This window comes from Salvelinus sp. IW2-2015, linkage group LG36, assembly GCF_002910315.2.
Source record: "Salvelinus sp. IW2-2015 linkage group LG36, ASM291031v2, whole genome shotgun sequence".
NCBI lineage: Eukaryota > Metazoa > Chordata > Actinopteri > Salmoniformes > Salmonidae > Salvelinus > Salvelinus sp. IW2-2015.
This window is the reverse complement of record NC_036875.1, coordinates 9,638,968-9,660,258: the sequence shown is the minus strand read 5'-3', so window position 1 is coordinate 9,660,258 and position 21,291 is coordinate 9,638,968. Positions and strand designations below refer to the sequence as shown.

General features: G+C 44.4%; 1 protein-coding gene across 1 annotated transcript in view; it reads right to left on the bottom strand.

Annotated features, from left to right (window-relative positions):
• The window catches only part of LOC111959435 (plakophilin-4), a 120,950-nt gene that overhangs the window by 49,619 nt on the left and 50,040 nt on the right, over nucleotides 1–21,291 (bottom strand). The window contains exons 4-7 of the mRNA XM_070437725.1: nucleotides 13,149–13,183; nucleotides 10,010–10,135; nucleotides 9,414–9,616; nucleotides 8,424–8,973 (exon numbers count right to left, since the gene is read on the bottom strand). Of these exons, the coding sequence (XP_070293826.1) occupies nucleotides 8,424–8,973; nucleotides 9,414–9,616; nucleotides 10,010–10,135; nucleotides 13,149–13,183 (914 nt within the window). The remainder of the gene's footprint in view (nucleotides 1–8,423; nucleotides 8,974–9,413; nucleotides 9,617–10,009; nucleotides 10,136–13,148; nucleotides 13,184–21,291) is intronic.

Below are 21,291 nucleotides of genomic sequence, written 5' to 3'. Positions count from 1 at the left end.
TGAGGGCATCTAGCTTAGATTGTAGGACGGCCGGGTTGTTAAGCATATCCCAGTTTAGGTCACCTAACAGTACGAACTGTGNCATTTGTGTGAGATTGAGGGCATCTAGCTTAGATTGTAGGACGGCCGGGTTGTTAAGCATATCCCAGTTTAGGTCACCTAACAGTACGAACTGTGAAGATAGATGGGGGGGCAATCAATTCACATATGGTGTCCAGGGCATAGCTGGGGGAACTGGTCGTCTAGTGCATTGGGAACAGAGAATAAAAGGAGCAGATTTCTGGCCGTGGTAGAATAGATTCAGGGCATAATGTACAGACAAGGGCATGGTAGGATGTGAATACAGTGGAGGTAAACCTAGGCATTGAGTGACGATGAGAGCGGTTGTGTCTCTGGAGGCACCAGTTAAGCCAGGTGAGGTCTCCGTATGTGTGGGGGGTGGGACAAAAGAGCTATCTAAGGCATGTTGGGTGGGGCTGGGGGCTCTACAGTGAAATAAAACAATAACAACTAGCCTAAACTAACCTAAACTAAACAGCAGTAGACAAGGCATATTGACATGAGGGAGAGGCATGTGTAGCCGAGTGATCATAGAGTCCAATGAGCAGCAATAAGTGAGTCTGGGAGCCGTTCGGTAGTCGCTACTATGCTAGGCGAGCTGGAGACATGGCGATTCAGAAAGCTAGCGGGCCGGGGATAGCAGATGGGCCTTTGGCAATGTCAAAGCCTGTTGAAACCTCCTCAGACGATTACGTCGGCAGACCAATCATGATGGATCGGCGGGACTCCGTGTCGGCAATAAAGGGTCCAGGCCAATTGGCAAAAGAGGTATTGTAGCCCAAGAATTAGCTGGTAGACCTCTTTGGCTAGCTAGGAGATGGGCCTTTCTCGAGACTAGCTCAAGGCTAACTGGTGCATGCTTCGGGACAGAGGCGTTAGCCAGCAGTAGCTACTCAGGTTGCAGCTAACTAGYTGCGATAATCCGGTATAATGATCCAGAGCTTGCGGTAGGAATCCGATGCTTTGGTAGAGAAAAAGCAGTCCGATATGCTCTGGGTTGATATCGCGCTGTGCAGACTGGCAGGTATTGACCAAGCTGAAGCTGGCCAGTGTCTGAGTTAACGGTGAAGACCGCTAGCAGTGGCTAACTGACTACTAGCTAGTAGCTAGTTAGATGGCTAGCTTCTGATGGGGGTTCCGGTTCTAAAGTATAAAAATAGCAGATCCGTACCACATTGGGTGAGGCGGGTTGCAGGAAAGTATATTCAGTCCGTAGATGGAAAGTGAGATTAAAATATATACGAAATATATACAAAAAAACTGAGGAAAACAACTATTTACATGGGACAAGACGGGACAAGACAAACATACGTCCGACTGCTATGCCATCTTGGTTTCGGTATAAGTTGACAATCCAAGACAGGATTGTGTCGAGGCACAGATCTGGGGATGGGTACCATAATTGAAGGTCCCCAAGAACACAGTGGCCTCCATCATTCTTAAATGGAAGTTTGGAACCACCAAGACTCTTCCTAGAGTTGGCCGACCGGCCAAACTCAAAAATCGGGGAAGAAGGGCCTTGGTCAGGGAGGTGACCAAGAACCCGATGGTCACTCTGACAGAGCTCCAGAGTTCCTTTGTGGAGATGGGATAATCTTCCAGAAGGACAATCAAGCCTTTATGATAGAGTGGCCAGACAGAAGCCACTCCTTTGTAAAAGGCACATGACAGCCCGCGGGGTTTGCCAAAAGGCACCTAAAGGCCTCTCAGTCCATGAGAAAGGCCTCTCAGTCCATGAGAAACTCTCTTTGGCCTGAATGCCAAGCGTCACGTCTGGAGGAAACCTGGCACCATCCCTAYGGTGAAGCATGGTGGTCGCAGCATCATCCTGTGGAGATGTTTTTCAGCGGCAGGGATTGGGAGACTAGTMAGGAACAAGGGAAAGTACAGAGAGATCCTTGATGAAAACCTGCTCCAGAGCACTCAGGACCTCAGACTAGGGTGAAGGTTCACCTTCCAAGAGGACAACAACCCTAAGCACACAGCCAATACAACGCAGGAGGGGCTTTGGGACAAGTCTCTGAATGTCCTTGAGTGGCCCAGCCAGAGCCCGGACTTGGTCCCGATCGAACATCTTTGGAGAGACATAAAAATAGCTGTGCAGCGACGCTCCCCATCCAACCAGACAGAACTTGAGAGGATCTGCAGAAAATAATTGGAGAAACTACAKGTGTGCCAAGCTTGTAGCGTCATACCCAAGAATACAGGTGTGCCAAGCTTGTAGCGTCATACCCAAGAAGACTCAAGGTTGTAATCGCTGCCAAAGGTGCTTCAACAAAGTACTGAGTAAAGGGTCTGAATACTTATATACAGTGGGGCAAAAAAGTATTTAGTCAGCCACCAATTGTGCAAGTTCTCCCACTTAAAAAGATGAGAGAGGCCTGTAATTTTCATCATAGGTACACTTCAACTATGACAGACAAAATGAGGGGGAAAAAATCCAGAAAATCACATTGTAGGATTTTTTATGAATTTATTTGCAAAGTATGGTGGAAAATAAGTATTTGGTCAATAACAAAAGTTTATCTCAATACTTTGTTATATACCCTTTGTTGGCAATGACAGAGGTCAAACGTTTTCTGTAAGTCTTCACAAGGTTTTCACACACTGTTGCTGGTATTTTGGCCCATTCCTCCATGCAGATCTCCTCTAGAGCAGTGATGTTTTGGGGCTGTTGCTGGGCAACACAGACTTTCAACTCCCTCCAAAGATTTGCTATGGGGTTGAGATCTGGAGACTGGCTAGGCCACTCCAGGACCTTGAAATGCTTCTTACGAAGCCACTCCTTCGTTGCCCGGGCGGTGTGTTTGGGATCATTGTCATGCTGAAAGACCCAGCCACGTTTCATCTTCAATGCCCTTGCTGATGGAAGGAGGTTTTCACTCAAAATCTCACGATACATGGCCCCATTCATTCTTTCCTTTATACGGATCAGTCGTCCTGGTCCCTTTGCAGAAAAACAGCCCCAAAGCATGATGTTTCCAAACCCATGCTTCACAGTAGGTATGGTGTTCTTTGGATGCAACTCAGCATTCTTTGTCCTCCAAACACGACGAGTTGAGTTTTTACCAAAAAGTTCTATTTTGGTTTCATCTGACCATATGACATTCTCCCAATCTTCTTCTGGATCATCCAAATGCTCTCTAGCAAACTTCAGACGGGCCTGGACATGTAATGGCTTAAGCAGGGGGACTCGTCTGGCACTGCAGGATTTGAGTCCCTGGCGGCGTAGTGTGTTACTGATGGTAGGCTTTGTTACTTTGGTCCCAGCTCTCTGCAGGTCATTCACTAGGTGAATCCCCGTGTGATTCTGGGATTTTTGCTCACCGTTCTTGTGATCATTTTGACCCCACGGGGTGAGATCTTGCGAGGAGCCCCAGATCGAGGGAGATTATCAGTGGTCTTGTATGTCTTCCATTTCCTAATAATTGCTCCCACAGTTGATTTCTTCAAACCAAGCTGCTTACCTATTGCAGATTCAGTCTTCCCAGTCTGGTGCAGGTCTACAATTTTGTTTCTGGTGTCCTTTGACAGCTCTTTGGTCTWGGCCATAGTGGAGTTTGGAGTGTGACTGYTTGAGGTTGTGGACAGGTGTCTTTTATACTGATAACAAGTTCAAACAGSTGCCATTAATACAGGTAACGAGTGGAGGACAGAGGAGCCTCTTAAAGAAGAAGTTACAGGTCTGTGAGAGCCAGAAATCTTGCTTGTTTGTAGGTGACCAAATACTTATTTTCCACCATAATTTGCAAATAAATTCATTAAAAATCCTACAATGTGATTTTCTGGATTTTTTTTCTCATTTTGCCTGTCATAGTTGAAGTGTACCTATGATGAAAATTACAGGCCTCTCTCATCTTTTTAAGTGGGAGAACTTGCACAATTGGTGGCTGACTAAATACTTTTTTGCCCCACTGTATTCCCAAGTGGCGAARCGGTCTAAGGCACTGCATCTCAGTTGTAGAGGCGTCACTACAGACCCTGGTTCGATTCTAGGCTGTATCACAACCGGCCGTGACTGGGAGTCCCATAAGGTGGTGCACAATTGACCCAGTGTCGTCCGAGTTAGGGTTTGGCCGTATTAGGCCGTCATTGTAAATAAGAATTTGTTCTTAACTAACTTGCTTAGTTAAATAAAGGTTCAAATAAATAAATAAATAAAAAATGTGATATTTCAGTTATTTTTTAAATTTGCAAAAATGTCTAAAAACCTGTTTTTGCTTTGTCATTATGGGGTATTGTGTCTAGATTGATGAGGGGAAAAAACTATTTAATCAATTTTAGAATAAAGCGGTAACATAATAAAACGTGGAAAAAGTCCAGGGGTCTGAATATTTTCCGAATGCACTGTATGTCACTTTGTGCCAGCTAGTTCCTTTGGGGGCAGCTGGGTGCGAGGCGGCATGGAGGTTTGGGACAGAGCAGATAGCCGATTTAGACAAGAGCTATTGGGCTTGAATGGCCAAAGAGACCAATCAGTTTGCAGACTTTACACCTTTGAGAAAGAGGTTTAAAAAGCCATTTGTGTCTGGGAGAGAGAGATCATCAGTCACCATATGTGGATTATGGCCATCAGCACGAGAGAGAGAGAGAGAGAGAGAGAGAGAGAGAGAGAGAGAGAGAGAGAGAGAGAGAGAGAAAAAGACACACACTAGGCAATACAGTGATATAATGGCCTCGTGGAGATTATTATTCTTGGGCCCTGATTTACAAAAGTTCAAGAAAGCAATGGGAAAGAAATGGGAAAAGCACAGACTTACTTGGTCCGGAAATGATAACTCTACATTTGAAGTCATTTCTCCACAGCCGTTTTAACTTCTTCCCTATGTGAATGGGGTTTTAATGCTTGTAAAAGGAAATAGGTTGAAAATGACGATCATTCTATGAGCAGAAAGGTGACAGAAAACAACATACATGCCATGCTCAGACACTAATCTAGGGAGAAGTTGCCCCTAGACGCTGATCTTGGGTCAGTTTCGCATTTTCCCCACWAATAACCCACTAATAACCAGTATAACCAAAATGCCAAACTGACCCAAGGTCATGACAGGAAGCTGGTTCTAGATCTGTACCGAGGGGAAACTTCACCCCGGACCCAAGCACATTATGAGGGGAGGGCAACATGATGAAGTTAGAATTCACCTTGAAGGTCATCATCGACCAGGATGTCTGTAGATATCCAATGGCAGCAGGAAAAGTTGGTAAAAAAAACACACATAGCAACCTTTTCATGATAGAAAACATGGATAAATATTGCTCTATACGGGACTAAAGGCTGTGTATTGCCAGGGACCTCACGAGATGTATTACGATTCTCACGATTCTATATGTTTTGCAGTTCGATGCTGTGATTTTATTTGCGAGGGACAAGAGGGACGAGAGCAGGAGAGCACTAGCTCACGATTTAAAAAGAAGATGAACAAGCTATAGGATGAAAAATACCAGAGCATTGGCAGAGGTACGAAAGAAAAACACGTTTATACTCGGAGTCACGTATAAATGTCCAAATATATACTGTATATCGTCCAAAATAAAATCGGGATACGTAACTGTTTCGATTTTTTTYTCTCCCATCACTAGTGGGACAGCTGAAATAAGAAAAAGTAACACAAAGTCATATGAATATTCGTTTAAAAGACGGGCACCATAAACCTCATATAAATGACGGCAGGCACTCAGTAAAATGAGATAGGCCTTGTACCAGAAATTGGCTGCATGCATTCTATATTAATCTGCAAAGCCGTCCATTATGAAAACAGGAATCATTTGTAACCCCTTCTTTTATAATCCCTGTGCCTCGGAATAGCAGCCATTTTCATAATCTATCTACATGCTTATCTCCAGTAGATACCTAAAGCAGCAAAACGAGGAGTACTCAGGCTGAAAGGAAGAGGACAAACGAACATACGTTGACCCGTTACTCTTACTGTAGTGATAAACGTCTGGCCCACAATAGCAGAGAATCAGGTTCCACTCTCTTCGAACAGCCCAGAGAACGAATGCATGCTTGGTTTCTAGCTTTGAGTTGAACAGGGTCTCCAACCCTGTTCCTGGAGCGCTGTCCTCCTGTAGGTTTTCGCTCCAACCCCAGTTGTAACTAATCTGGTTCAGTTTATGTGCTAGATTAGGGTTGAAGTGAAAATTTACAGAATGGTAGCTTTCCAGAAACAGGGTYGGAGAACCCTGCATTAAACCGCTATGTTTCATACAAGAACGCCTCAAAATATCAGAAATTATTCTGGAGTGGAAAACATGGCTTGTATCCTTAATGGCACCCTATTCCCTATATAGTGCACTACTTTCAATCAGGGCCCATAGGGCTCTGGTCAGAAGTAATGGACTATGTAGGGAATAGGGTGCCATTTGGGCCGTAGGCCGCCTCTTATTACACTTTCTGAAGTTGCTGGGCCTTGTTTCCCATACTGCTTTGTACCAGGAAGAGAATCCCCTAGTGTGAGAAAATTATAGAACATAATTTCATTTCAACTGTTTTGCACCACAGGGATCTTTTCTTCCAAAGAGGAGCAAAAACTCGAAAGAAAATGTCTGATAACACGCACCACACAACCCTCGCGTCTCCAGCTCATTTCTGATGCAGTGGAAGAAGTAAAAGCCTCGGCAGCAACAGAGGACAATCATTCTAGAATTCTTGCAGCATTCTTTCTACAGACTCCCTGTCAAGCAGCTAGTATTTACGGGGGTTTGAAATGTCAAGTCAGACTCCTATGGCTGACAACCRCGACGAGAAATTACAACAGATCTATCAATCAACACACAACATATGAATTACTTAGTGGAGCTGTCAACCAGAACACACTGATTCATCTCAGGGGGAGGGCAGGCAGGCATGCTGGCACCCTTCTTCATTTTAAATGAACTTGACAGGAGAAACAAAATCGAACTTGACTTTAACGCACCTATCTTATTTATGCAATTGKGATAAAATCGGATAACGTACACAAAACAACAAAGTCGAAACAACAGCTTTGTCTTTGGTATGTCAAGACGTTATTTCTAGAAACCCCAGTCTATTTTCTAGTACCTCTAGCTCTAGGAGTTTTTCCGCAATGGATGGAAGACTATTTGCATTCCTTCTAGTGCAATGGCAGTATATCCAACTGTGCGAGTGGATGGATGGATCGTGCCAAACCCTCTGGCGTTTCCCTTCAAACAGTGGCCTGTGGTTTATGACGCGAGTCTACATGAGAGAGAGAGGGGCCTTGGCCCATTCCACAGACTGACATGGCCCGCGTCCCGAATGGTACCTTATCCCCCATATAGTGCGCCACTTTGGACCAGAGGTTGACCAGGGTCCATAGTGAGCTGGTCAAAAGTAGTGCACTATGTAAGGAATAGGGTGCTATTTGGGACGGACACAATGGCTCTCCSGGCTGTGTGCAGTGTCTCACTGTGTGCTGCAGCATGCCAATGGAAAAGCATTGACAGCAGCGCCACAGACTGGAGTGGAGAGGACGTTAACATACTTATTGTCAGAACGGCCTCAATTCACCGGGGCACGGACTCTGCAAGGCGTCAAAAGCGTGTTGACTCCAATGGTTCCCACAGTTGTGTCAAGTTGGTTGGATGTCCTTTGGGTGGTGGACCATTCTTGATACCAGTGGAGGCTCCTGAAAGGAGGACGGCTCATAATAATGGCTGGAACGGAGCGAATGGAAACCATGTGTTTGATGTTGTTGATACCATTCCACCCATTCCCACTCCAGCCATTACCACGAGCCTGTCCTCCCCAGCCATTACCACGAGCCTGTCCTCCCCAATTAAGGTGCCACCAACCTCCTGTGCTTGATCCACACGAGAAGCTGCTGAGTGTGAAAAACCCAGCAGCGTTGCAGATCTTGACACAAACTGGTGCGCCTGGCACCTACTACCATACCCCTTTCAAAGGCACTCAAATATTTTGTCTTGCCCATTCACCCTCTGAATGGCAGACATACACAATCCATGTCTCAATTGTGTCAAGGCTTAAAAATCTTTCTTTAACCTGTCTCCTCCCCTTCATCTACACTGATTGAAGTGGATTTAACAAGTGACATCAATAAAGGGATCATAGCTTTCACATGGATTCACCTGGTCAGTCTAGTATGTCATGGAAAGAGAAGGTGTTCCTAATGTTTTGCTCACTCAGTGCATATAGTGCACTACTATTGACCAGCGCCCTGTTTCAAAAGTAGTGCACTATATAGGCAATAGGGTACAATTTGGGACGCATCCATTATCTCCTGCCCTGTGGAGGCATGCATGTATTATCTGTAGGGAGAGTAGACACTTGGAGAGAGTGAGCACACCCAATCTATAAAGCCTAATGGGTATTTGTGTACAAAGGGGAAGGCATAAGAACGGACCTGTGAGGTTGTCAGGCCGTGGGATCATCCTCTCGTAGACGTCATAGCTCTGGGCTCCGTAGGGGTCTGAGTCGTGGTGGATCAACGAGCGAGGCAGGGTGGAGCCATAGTGCTGGGGCTGGGCCGTCATGCTGGAGCGCACCGGAGACGCCGACGACCCCACCGGCTGCTGGGTGAGGGGGCCGTCCACCATCGTTAAGGGGGACCCCATGCGCCCTGATGCTGACCCCAGGTAGGGCGAGGTGGCGCGGCTGGCGCTGCCCGAGCGGGAGTTGGCGCTGCCCATGCGGCGCAGGGCGGCGGGGGAGCTCTTCTGGGTGTTGAAAGGGGAGCCGGCGCGCTGGGCGGAGGGTAGGGTGGTGGAGAAGATACTGGACAGGGGCTTGGGCTCCGTCACGATGGGGGAACCGTAGTTGCTACCCATGGTGGCCCTCAGGGAGCCGCGAGAGGGGGACACACTGCTGCCGTAGGCCGGGGACTGGGTCCTGGAGGGCACCGAGCTCACCCTCCTCATGGCTCGACCCGGCGCTGCAGCGGTTAACAACGGAGCCTGCCAGGACAGACAAGGAGAAAGTACTGAGCAACCAACACACGTTTTAACTTCACGTTTAATAGAGCCTTAAAATCTTTTTACGGTGATCTCCATTAGACATTCAACAAATATCTATGTCTATATATATCTATATCTCTGTCTTTTGGGAGTATTCTAGGTTCTATTCATCTCTCTTTTCTCTAACTTCCCCCTCATCTCCCTGTGACTGTGTGAAGCCGGCAGTAGCATCTGTGTGCTCAACAGCAGTCAGTGTCTGAGTCACGACCATAGAGATGTACTAGAGAGCTCATCTCCTATCGCCGCCATTTCCGCTTCTGTGATAGCATGCGACCCTCTATCCAACTCTATGGCCGGGACTGCTGCAGACGGTGTGCCCTCTAAACAACTCCATGGTCGTGGCTGCCGCAGACGGTGTGCCCTCTGCTCCGTGTCCGTACCTGGACCTGGGCTTGGCCCTCAGCCCTGGCATTCCTCAGGAGGGTGGAGGTGCCGCCTGTGCCCGGGTACGAGTGCTGCATTCTCAGCTCGGCCTTGGCCAGATTATTCTGGTTCTGGCCGCTGTAGTAGCTGCTGGCATCCTGGTAGCCACTGTCTGAGTACGAGTTCATCTGGGTGGAGCTGCGGGAGTTCCCTGTAGACCCTGAGAGAGAGAAGGAGAGAGGAAAGGAGGGAGAGAGGGACAGAATGAGAGAGAGAAACATAGAGCGGGAGGGGAGAGAGAGGGAGAGCGGAGAGAGACAGTGTGAGTGTCCTTAAAGCACTACATGACCTTTAGCTAGTCCACACAGTGCTAATGACCTCACACGGTGGCTGTTTTCACCTCCCTACCCTCCACACTGTAGAATACACTGACTCCTTCAAACTATAGAGAGGGAAGGAGGGAGACAGAGAACGAGAGAGAGCAAAAGAAAAAGAGAGAAAGACAGGAGAAGACAAAAAGAGAGGAGGGGAAGAGAAAAAGTGCAAGAAAAAGAGAGAGAGACAGAGCAGCACCACAGTGGAACACAAGGCTGCATTAGTAACAGACCCTCACTTTCATGGAGCGAGGTCTGCTCTGGGGAGTAGAGGACCACCTGCTCCTGCTCTGTTCTGAGGCGGTAGGTGGGCGACTGAGAGCTGTCCGTCACCCGAGACTTGGACTCCCCCGAGGTCGAGGCATCTGGGAAAGGGAGAACGAAGTCAGTGTTGCCTGTGTGGTCCAGTAGGTAGAGCATGGCAACGTAAGAATTGTGGCTTCAATTCCCACTGGGGCCCACCCATAGGTATATGTACCAATAGGAAAATGTAGTGTACACACTATGTTAAGTCACTTTGGATTTTTAAAAAGTCTGCTAAATGGCATATATATAGCGGTATACATCTGGAGGAGCAGAAAGCAGTCCAGTTGCAGGAGAGGTTAAATAAAAGTTAAAGGATTTCGCTTCAGGGCAATAACATCAATTCCACCACATTCCTTTCACACTCGTGTAAATTCCAAAATTGTTCAATTTTGTTGTCATACTAAGACATTTGTTGTGCTCCTATTTTGCGGTGCCAGGACGGACACTGATGGAAATCCTCCCTCGAAAACGGTTTCCAAACTATAAAGTTTCCCCGGGATCCGTCCCAAACGGTACCCTATTCCCTATGCAGTGCACTACTTTTCACCAGGGCCCCATAGGGATATATAGGGAATAGGGTGCGATTTGGTACACACACCATGAAAACAGCCAGTGAGGCGAGGAGGAGGAAGAATTACACCAGTAATGTCTCTCATAGGCTGCTGCCCAATGTTACTCCGCAATCAAAATCGAGTTAAGCGCGACAGGTGTGAATGAGCTCCGCTGCAACAGCTGGAACATTGGGATGCACGCATTGGCAGTGAGCTAGAGAGTCAGATCTGGAGGGAGGGGCCTTGTTGGCTGGCATACATGTATGGATGAGGAGGGAGGCTGAATTTCACGGAGAACCAGACCTCTGTTGTTCCTCTCTGGAGCGGCTGTTTGCACAGATCTGTTAACACCGACGCCTAGCTTGTTTGACGGCCTGGCGGCTTGTGCTCCCACTTGTGTCTCAGCCACCCGTTTCTTTGCTAGGGGTCCACCGTCTCTGCTCGACGACGCCGCCTCTAGGGGTACGGATTGGCTGCAACTACGGTACATCAATAAACTGTGCTGCTGCAATTATTATGGCGGATGTGAAATTACCTCTATTTCACTGTGCGCTGCGAGGCGGACACTTAAATCTTTCAAAAGGCCACGTTCGCCGTGTGACTGAATTCCATGGCGGAAARCGTCATAAAAGAGGAGGATAAAACGAAATTGTTAAAAGCAGAATTCACAGAACAACAACGGGAAATGATCTGATAGGGGTTCTGCCCAAACAGCAGCTGTATTCCCCACAAAAACAACCCAGTGGGCAAGGTCTATTCCACCTTCGGTTCAATGTGGGTTAAACCGCCGTGGAAACAGCATTGATTCAACCAGTCTGTGTCCTGTGCGAAGCTTCACACTCCCCTTCCTGCTTCACACAGCATATTAGGAGGAACTTTTTAGACAGTAAACCTTTCTGCCGTTTTATTTGTCATTTCTGCCCTCAGGGCATCTTCACTGAGCACAGAACCTGTTTGAGAAATGAGACTGTACTCAATGAAAGAGTGTTACATCCCTCCGTCCATCCTCCTGAATCATGGGATTAAAGTGTGCATCCGTCACAAAGGGCTCTGGTTAAAAGCAGTACAGTATATAGGGAAGTAGGGTGACATTCGGGACACAACCTGTGACTGTGCCGCCCCAGTGCCCGAGGTGAACGAAAGCCTATCTCCACAGCAACACTTCCTACTTTAATTGACAGCCTGGCGACTGGCGAATGGGACGTGAGCCCGGGAGGGTAATAAGCAGCCCAGCCAGACATAGTCATTATCCTCTACAGCAGCACACTGCAGCTCATTCCACTGCAATCACACTCTCTCACCCATAACACTTTGCGTCTGYGTCCCAAACGGCACCAAATTCCCTATACAGTGCACCACTTTTGACCAGGGCCCAGAGAGGTCCCGTAGGGCTCTAGCCAAAAGTGGTGCACTATAATGGGAGTAGGGCGCCATTTGGGACGCAGGCCTCCAACTTAACATAATGCAGGGTGGAGGAGTTCCAATCTAAGGAAGACAAAATAATACCCTGTGTATTAACTCACACCATTATGGCTAGACAGTTGATTAAAACGCTGAGCAAACAACAGTTCTCTCTCCTCAGCCACACAGCCTGTCTCTCACTTAATATCAATAAACGTCAGCTATCATTTCTGCTTCACATTTGGATTAAAAAAACACATTACCGTGGCTAACGACGATTTATCAACTACAATAATGAAATCAATACTCATCCAAATAGCATGCGCCCCCAAATGATACCCTATTCCCTATATAGGGCACTACTTTTGACCAGAACCTTATGCATTCTATTCTAGAGAATAGGGTGCCATTTGAAACCCATGTGCTTGTTGTTACTGTATCCCTCTGCTAGTAATTCTTCTCAGCAACAAACCAACTGGAGCGAGTGAAAAATGTGAAACCATACCGCGACAAGCTATATTAACATTCCCAGTGCATATGTACAATCATAACCCCATAGGGTCCCTGTGACAAGATCCGCAATAAAAGATGAATGACGACCGCGCCGATTCACTTAGTTCCATTATACAGCTAATAAGCCATGAAAGACATGAGTAAAATGCACTTCATCAATTCCAGCAGCGGCGGCAAAGTGTCTGGGGATCCGTTAAGTATGTGACAATAAAAACATCTATTTCTTTCTTTTTTTGGGGGAGTCATCTCAGGGAGTTGGAGAGGAGGAAAAGCGGAAGGTATTCGGGTTTGAGAGGGTGGGATTAACGCGAGATAAGTATCCAATTTGAAATGTGCCAGAGGAGACTGTTATCAATACAGTMAGCAGCCGTACGATATACATTATCCATGGCATGGGATAATGGTATGCTTTTTAATGTTTAAAAAGAAKAAGTGTGTCTACATATGGTGATTGGTGACATGGGATGCACCCCAAAGGGCACCTGATTCACAAGTGCACTACTTTTGTCCCATAGGGCTTTGGTGAAAAGTAGAGCACTATAAAGGGAATAGKGCGCCATTTGGAACAGTGGCATGGTGTAGGTAAGGAAAGATGAGCAGTCCTTACCTGCAGATCTCCAGGGGAGAGACTTCTCAGACGAGCTGAAAGACAAAAACAGAGAGGAGGAGGAATTAGAGAGGACTGACCCCGTTCTGGTTCCGGATCTGGTCGGCGATCCGCCAGTTGAGTATGTAGGGCCTATTCAATTGTGCTTTAGATTWGYGTGTGTCTCAAATGGCACCCTATTCCCTATAGGGCCCATAGGACTCTGGTCAAAAGTAGTGCACTATGTAAGAGGATAGGGTGCCATTTGGGACCTGCMCAGAAATGGAATGGCCCCTCTTAAGAGCGGATGCAATAATGGACCGGACGAAACACAGAAATAAACAGAGAGAATTGTTATGGCAGTGTAGAATATGCCTCCATACACATAAGAAGTTTACAACCAAAAATGGAAATGAAATTCTTTCCTCTCTAGCCCCTCTAGTTATGAAGGTGATCTTTCCTGCCACGACAGACAGAGTACGAGTAGGATCATCCTTTTCCCTGAGGTTTGCGACGGTTATTTTTCATCCTCGTCGGTGCTTGAGAAACACACTTTGCGAATAAACGGAAAAGGTCAGGTTTGGCAATTCATCCTGGCTGAGGCTCTGAGGCTGTAGGGCAGCGCTGGTACAGTAAATAGAAAACATATTGATCTCGCGGCAAAAATGCCAATGCGCCGCCGGGGATAAAACATACAGACGGAAGCAGGCAAGCATGACCTGCGTACACACACACACCTGGACGCACAGGCATGGACGGACGCACACACAGATGGATGCAGATACACAGACACGCGCTCACACGTACACACACACACATCTGACCGCTCTGATTTACTGCATGTTGAGCGTACACATATTTCTCAGCGATAGAGCAGCAGTTGTCTCCCAGGAATAATGAGGTCGGCCGGAGAGAAAGTCCATTTTAAAAACACATCATGGTCCTCAGACAAACACTGAGGCTGAGTCCCAAATGGAAGCCTATTCCCTGTGTAGTGCACGACTTTTGACCAGAGCCTGCTGGGAAAGCAGAGCCAAATGGATCTATAGGCGGGGAGTGTGATGGATGGCGGGGTCAGTCGTGCCTGGTCCTGGATCCGTGGAAGCAGGCGGGCAGCTCAAACTCTGCTGTAAATCTCAAATGGCACCCTATCCCCTATACAGACCACTACCTTGGACCCGGACCTCACTAGACTGGTCAAAAGTAGTGCACTATGTAGGGAAAAGRGTGCCATTTGGGACGAACTCTCTGTCTGGGAGAGGAATTGTGATTCATTCTTCTCGTCAATGAGAGCGGTCATAACACTGGGCTCCCCTATTGCAAACCTCAGCCACTTCAACATGATTTTAAGGGGAGACCTCTCAAAGCACAGAAGAACTAAACTAAACTTTTACACACTGTAAAAGGTTGATCTAACAGCTACCTGGACCCAGCCAGCTTCAACTACATAAGAAAATGATCTTTAGCGAAAAGGACATAGTGGTCATTTCTAATGAGTCAAAGAGAAGAATTGCGTGAGCGCTGGACCTTAAAGCAGGGTTCCCACCCCTGTGCTTTCAAATGAAATATCTTAGCGGGTCATTATTGCCATGACCCTGCAGCTGCCGTTCGCTCGCTGGATCTTTCCATTCGAGGAGATGTTAAATGAGCTTATAGAATACGGGGAGGGCGATCGGCATGCCAACGAGACGCAGGCAATTAAAAGAGGAAGCGAGGAGAGGTATGCTCCATTGAGCCATGGCAGATGAAGTGGCATAGGCTGCGTCCCATATGCCACTCTATTTCCCTTAAAAGAGCACTACTTTTGAACAGGGTCAAAAGTAGCGCACAATATAGGGAATAGGGTCCCATTTGGGATGCGGCCCCAAACTCCTGCTACCATCATCCCCAGAACCATCTGACAGTCACAGCCGCCTGGGTGGGTGGAGGGAGACCCAGGCAGTCAACTACTGATACTCACAAACATTACAAGCAAACCCGTCCCTGACAGGAAAACGTGCAGCGCCACAGTCCGCCCCACCGTCGTCGTTATCGTTTTTGATGACGAAACGGAGGTGAGGAGCACCACGCATCGCGGATGTATTTGTTTCTTGCAGTAGGCCTACATATTCTGCTTTTCTATGGCAAGTGCAATGACGTCCTAGGGGGGGGAAAAGAGTGTTTGTTGTTTGCAGTAGCTTCGTCGCTGTTGCAATATGTCAAACGGACTTGGCAGTTCCACCATGAATGATTCCAACTTCAAGCTCACAATCATGTCGCTCTGGAGGTAGGCTACAAAGGGGAAGGATTTACGTCTTCCATTCCAGTGTAGGGTGAAATTGCCCCTAGACAATGATCTTGGGTCACTTTAGAATTTCCCCACTAATGGTTAAGGTTAGAGTTGGAGGAAKGGAAGCTGATCCTAGATCTGTATCTGGAGCTTCCATTCCCCGGGTGGGAGGTCGTCAGTCTCAACCCACTCAGAAAGTCTCGCCGCTGGTCAAGTAGTACCAGCCCAGATGACTGATATGAAGGACTGCTGCTGTCCTGGAGGTGTCATGATGTCAGGAGGTTGCATGATGGAGGTTGCATGATGTCACCTCTATTGATGAGCCGGATGGCCTATTGAGCAAAACGCTGTGACTTTAGGACGAGGGAAATCTCTTCCATTCAGACACAAATCGCCCCAGGATCGCTATCTTGTTCGTTCATCACAGACTGTAAAAAAGGTGTGAAAATCACAGAGCATGTTTTTTTTATAAGGATGTGGAGGAGATGCTGGGTCTGTGTTGATCCCAGAGTGGGACGCCAATGACTCTCTCTCCCCCAGAATGATGATGGTGATGGCTTAGCCCTGTAGGCTGCTTCACTACAGACCAGGGAGCAGGAAGCGCTACCCAGCCCTCCACAGTACAGTACAGGGAGCGTTACCCAGCCCTCCTCAGTCAGTAGTACAGGGAGCGTTACCCAGCCCTCCTCAGTCAGTAGTACAGGGAGCGTTACCCAGCCCTCCTCAGTAGAGTACAGGGAGCGTTAGAATTAACACAACTAAAGGGTGGGAGCGATAATCAGAGACCCATAGCACAATCTTTAAATGGAGAATTACAACAAACTAACAGGTGTGGAGAGCGATATCAGAGACACATAGCACATCTTAAATGAAATAATAATCATGAAAACAAACGATTATTGATTGATGACTAGGAGAAACGTTATTGATGATTGATGACTAGGAGAAACGTGATTGATGATTGATGACTAGGAAAACGTTATTATGATTGATGACTAGAGAAACCGTTATTGATTTGATGACTAGGAGAAACGTTATTGATGATTGATGACTAGGAGAAACGTTATTGATGATTGATGACTAGGAGAAACGTTATTGATGATTGATGAACTAGGAGAAAGTTATTGATGATTGATGACTAGGAGAAACGTTATTGATGATTGATGACTAGGGAAACGTTATTGATGATTGATGACTAGAGAAACGTTATTGATGATTGATGACTAGGAGAAACGTTATTGATGATTGATGACTAGGGAAACGTTATTGATGATTGATGATAGGAACGTTATTGATGATGTATGAACTAGGAGAAACGTTATTGATGATTGATGACTAGGAGAAACGTTATTGATGATTGATGACTAGGAGAAACGTTATTGATGATTGATGACTAGGGAAACGTTATTGATGATTGATGACTAGGAGAAACGTTATTGATGATTGATGACTAGGAAAAACGTTATTGATGATTGATGACTAGGAGAAACGTTATTGATGTGATGACTAGGAGAAACGTTATTGATGATTGATGACTAGGAGACGTTATTGATGATTGATGACTAGGAGAAACGTTATTGATGATTGATGACTAGGAGAAACGTTATTGATGATTGATGACTAGGAGAAACGTTATTGATGATTGATGACTAGGGAAACGTTATTGATGATTGATGACTGGGGAAACGTGATTGATGATAGGAGAAACGTTATTGATGATTGATGACTAGGAGAAACGTTATTGATGATTGATGACTAGGAGAAACGTTATTGATGATTGATGACTAGGAGAAACGTTATTGATGATTGATGACTAGAGAAACGTTATGGATGATTGATGACTAGGAGAAACGTTATTGATGATTGATGACTAGGAGAAACGTTATTGATGATTGATGACTAGGAGAAACGTTATTGATGATTGATGACTAGGAGAAGTTATTGATGATTGATGACTAGGGAACGTTATTGATGATTGATGACTAGGAGAAACGTTATTGATGATTGATGACTAGGAGAAACGTTATTGATGATTGATGACTAGGAGAAACGTTATTGATGATTGATGACTAGGAGAAACGTTATTGATGATTGATGACTAGGAGAAACGTTATTGATGATTGATGACTAGGAGAAACGTTATTTGATGATTGATGACTTAGGAGAAACGTTATTGATGATTGATGACTAGGAGAAACGTTATTGATGATTGATGACTAGGAGAAACGTTATTGATGATTGATGACTAGGAGAAACGTTATTGATGATTGATGACTAGGAGAAACGTTATTGATGATTGATGACTAGGAGAAACGTTATTGATGATTGATGACTAGAGAAACGTTATTGATGATTGATGACTAGAGAAACGTTATTGATGATTGATGACTAGGAGAAACGTTATTGATGATTGATGACTAGGAGAAACGTTATTGATGATTGATGACTAGGAGAAACGTTATTGATGATTGATGACTAGGAGAAACGTTTGATGATTGATGATAGGAGAAACGTTATTGATGATTGATGACTAGGAGAAACGTTATTGATGATTGATGACTAGGAGAAACGTTATTGGATGATTGATGACTAGGAGAAACGTTATTGATGATTGTGACTAGGAGAAACGTTATTGATGATTGATGACTAGGAGAAACGTTATTGATGATTGATGACTAGGAGAAACGTTATTGATGATTGATGACTAGGAGAAACGTTATTGATGATTGATGACTAGGAGAAACGTTATTGATGATTGATGACTAGGAGAAACGTTATTGATGATTGATGACTAGGAGAAACGTTATTGATGATTGATGACTAGGAGAAACGTTATTGATGATTGATGACTAGGAGAAACGTTATTGATGATTGATGACTGGAGAAACGTTATTGATGATTGATGACTAGGAGAAACGTTATTGATGATTGATGACTAGGAAAAACGTTATGATGATTGATGACTAGGAGAAACGTTATTGATGATTTGATGACTAGGAGAAAACGTTATTGATGATTGATGACTAGGAGAAACGTTATTGATGATTGATGACTAGGAGAAACGTTTATTGATGATTGATGACTAGGAGAAACGTTATTGATGATTGATGATAGGAGAAACGTTATTGATGATTGATGACTAGGCGGAAACGTTATTGATGATTGATGACTAGGAAAACGTGTATGATGATTGATGACTAGGAGAAAGTTATTGATGATTGATGACTAGGAGAAACGTTATTGATGATTGATGACTAGGAGAAACGTTATTGATGATTGATGATAGGAGAAACGTTATTGATGATTGATGACTAGGAGAAACGTTATTGATGATTGATGACTAGGAGAAACGTTATTGATGATTGATGACTAGGAGAAACGTTATTGATGATTGATGACTAGGGAAACGTTATTGATGATTTGATGACTAGGAGAAAACGTTATTGATGATTGATGACTAGGAGAAACGTTATTGATGATCTGATGATCTAGGAGAGAAGCGTTATTGATGAATTGATGACTAGGAAGAAACGTTATTGGATGATTGATGACTAGGAGAAACGTTATTGATGATTGATGACTAGGAGAAAACGTTATTGATGATTGATGACTAGGAGAAACGTTATTGATGATTGATGACTAGGAAAACGTTATTGATGATTGATGACTAGGAGAAACGTTATTGATGATTGATGACTAGGAGAAACGTTATTGATGATTGATGACTAGGAGGAAACGTTATTGATGATTGATGACTAGGAGAAACGTTATTGAATTTGAATGACTAGGAGAAACGTTATTGATGATTGATGACTAGAGGGAACGTTATTGATGATTGATGATAGGAGAAACGTTATTGATGATGATGACTAGGAAAACGTTATTGATGATTGATGACTAGGAAAACGTTATTGATGATGAATATGCATAGAGAGAACAGAGAACGTTAATTGATGATTGATGACTAGGAGAAACGTTATTGATGATTGATGACTAGGAGAAACGTTATTGATGATTGATGACTAGGAGAAACGTTATTGATGATTGATGACTGAGAACGTTATTGATGATTGATGACTAGGAGAAACGTTAATTGATGATTGATGACTAGGAGAACGTTATGATGATTGATGACTAGGAAACGTTATTGATGATTGATGACTAGGAGAAACGTTATTGTGATTGATGACTAGGAGAAACGTTATTGATGATTGATGACTAGGAGAAGATTGATATGCGTAGAATATGATGATTGATGACTAGGCAGAAACAGTTATTGCATGATTGCATGACTACGGAGAAACGTTATTGTATGATTATGATGGACACTACTGTGAAGAATGACAAAACGTTATTGATGATTGATACTAGGAGAAACGTTATTTGAATGATTGATGACTAGGAGAACTCGATGATGATGAAAACAGTTATTTGATAGATTTTGATGGACTAGGGGAGAAACGTTTATTGATGATTGATGACTAGGAGAACGTATATGATGATTGATGACTAGGGAGAAACGTTATTGATTGATTGTGACTAGGAGAAAGACACTTAATTGATGCATTTGTGTGACTGGAGAAACGTTATTGAATGATGATGACTAGAGGAACGTTATTGATGATTTGATGACTAGGAGAAACGTTAATTGTTGATGACTAGAGAAACGTTATTGATGATTGGATGATAGGAGAAACGTTATTGATGATTGAATTGACTAGGAGAAACGTTTAATTGATGATTGAAATGTAGGAGAAACGTTATTTGATTGATGACTAGGAGAAATGTTATTGATGATTGATGATAGGAGAAACGTTATTGATGATTGCATGACTAGGAGAACGTTATTGATCGTGATGCTAGGAGAAACTTTATTGATGATTGATGACTTAGAGAAACGTTATTGATTGATTGATGACTTAGGAGACCAACGTTAATTGATGATTGATGACTAGGAGAAACGTGATTGATGATTTGATGATAGAGAACGTGATTGATGATTGATGGCTAGGAAGAAAACGTTATTTGAATGATTGATGACTAAGGAGAACGTTATGATGATTGAATGAACTAGGCCACCGAAACGTTATTGGAGATTGATGACTAGGAGAAACGTGATTGATGACTTGATGACTAGGAGATAACGTGGATTGATGATTGATGACTAGGAGAAACGTTATTGATGATTGATGACTAGAGAAACGTGGATTGATGATATTTGATGACTAGGGAAACGTGATTGATGATGATGAACTAGGAGAACGTTATTGATGGATTGATGACTAGGACGAAACGGTTTATTGATGATTTGATACTAGGAGAAACGTTATTGATGATTTGATGACTTAGGAGAAACGTTATCTGATGATTGATCGTACTAGGGAAACGTTATTCGATGATTGATGATAGGAGAAACGTTATTCGATGATTGATGACTAGGAGAAACGTTATTGATGATTGATGACTAGGGGAAACGTGATTTGAATGACTAGGAGAAACGTTATTGATGATTGAATGACTAGGAGAAACGTTATTGATGATTGATGACTAGGAGAAACGATATTGATGATTGATGACTAGGAGAACGATGTTATTGATCGATTGATGACTAGGAGAAACGTTATTGATGATGAAAAATGACTAGGGGAAACGTTATTGATGATTGATGACTAGGAGAAACGTGATTGATGATTGATGACTAAGGAGAAGGTTATTGGATGATTGATGACTAGGAGAAACGTTATTGATGATTGATGACTAGGGGAAACGTTATTGATGATTGATGATTAGAGGAAACGTTATGATGATTGATGACTAGGGGAAACGTTATTGATGATTGATGACTAGGCAAGAAACGTGATTGATGATTGAATGATAGGAGAAACGTTATTGAGA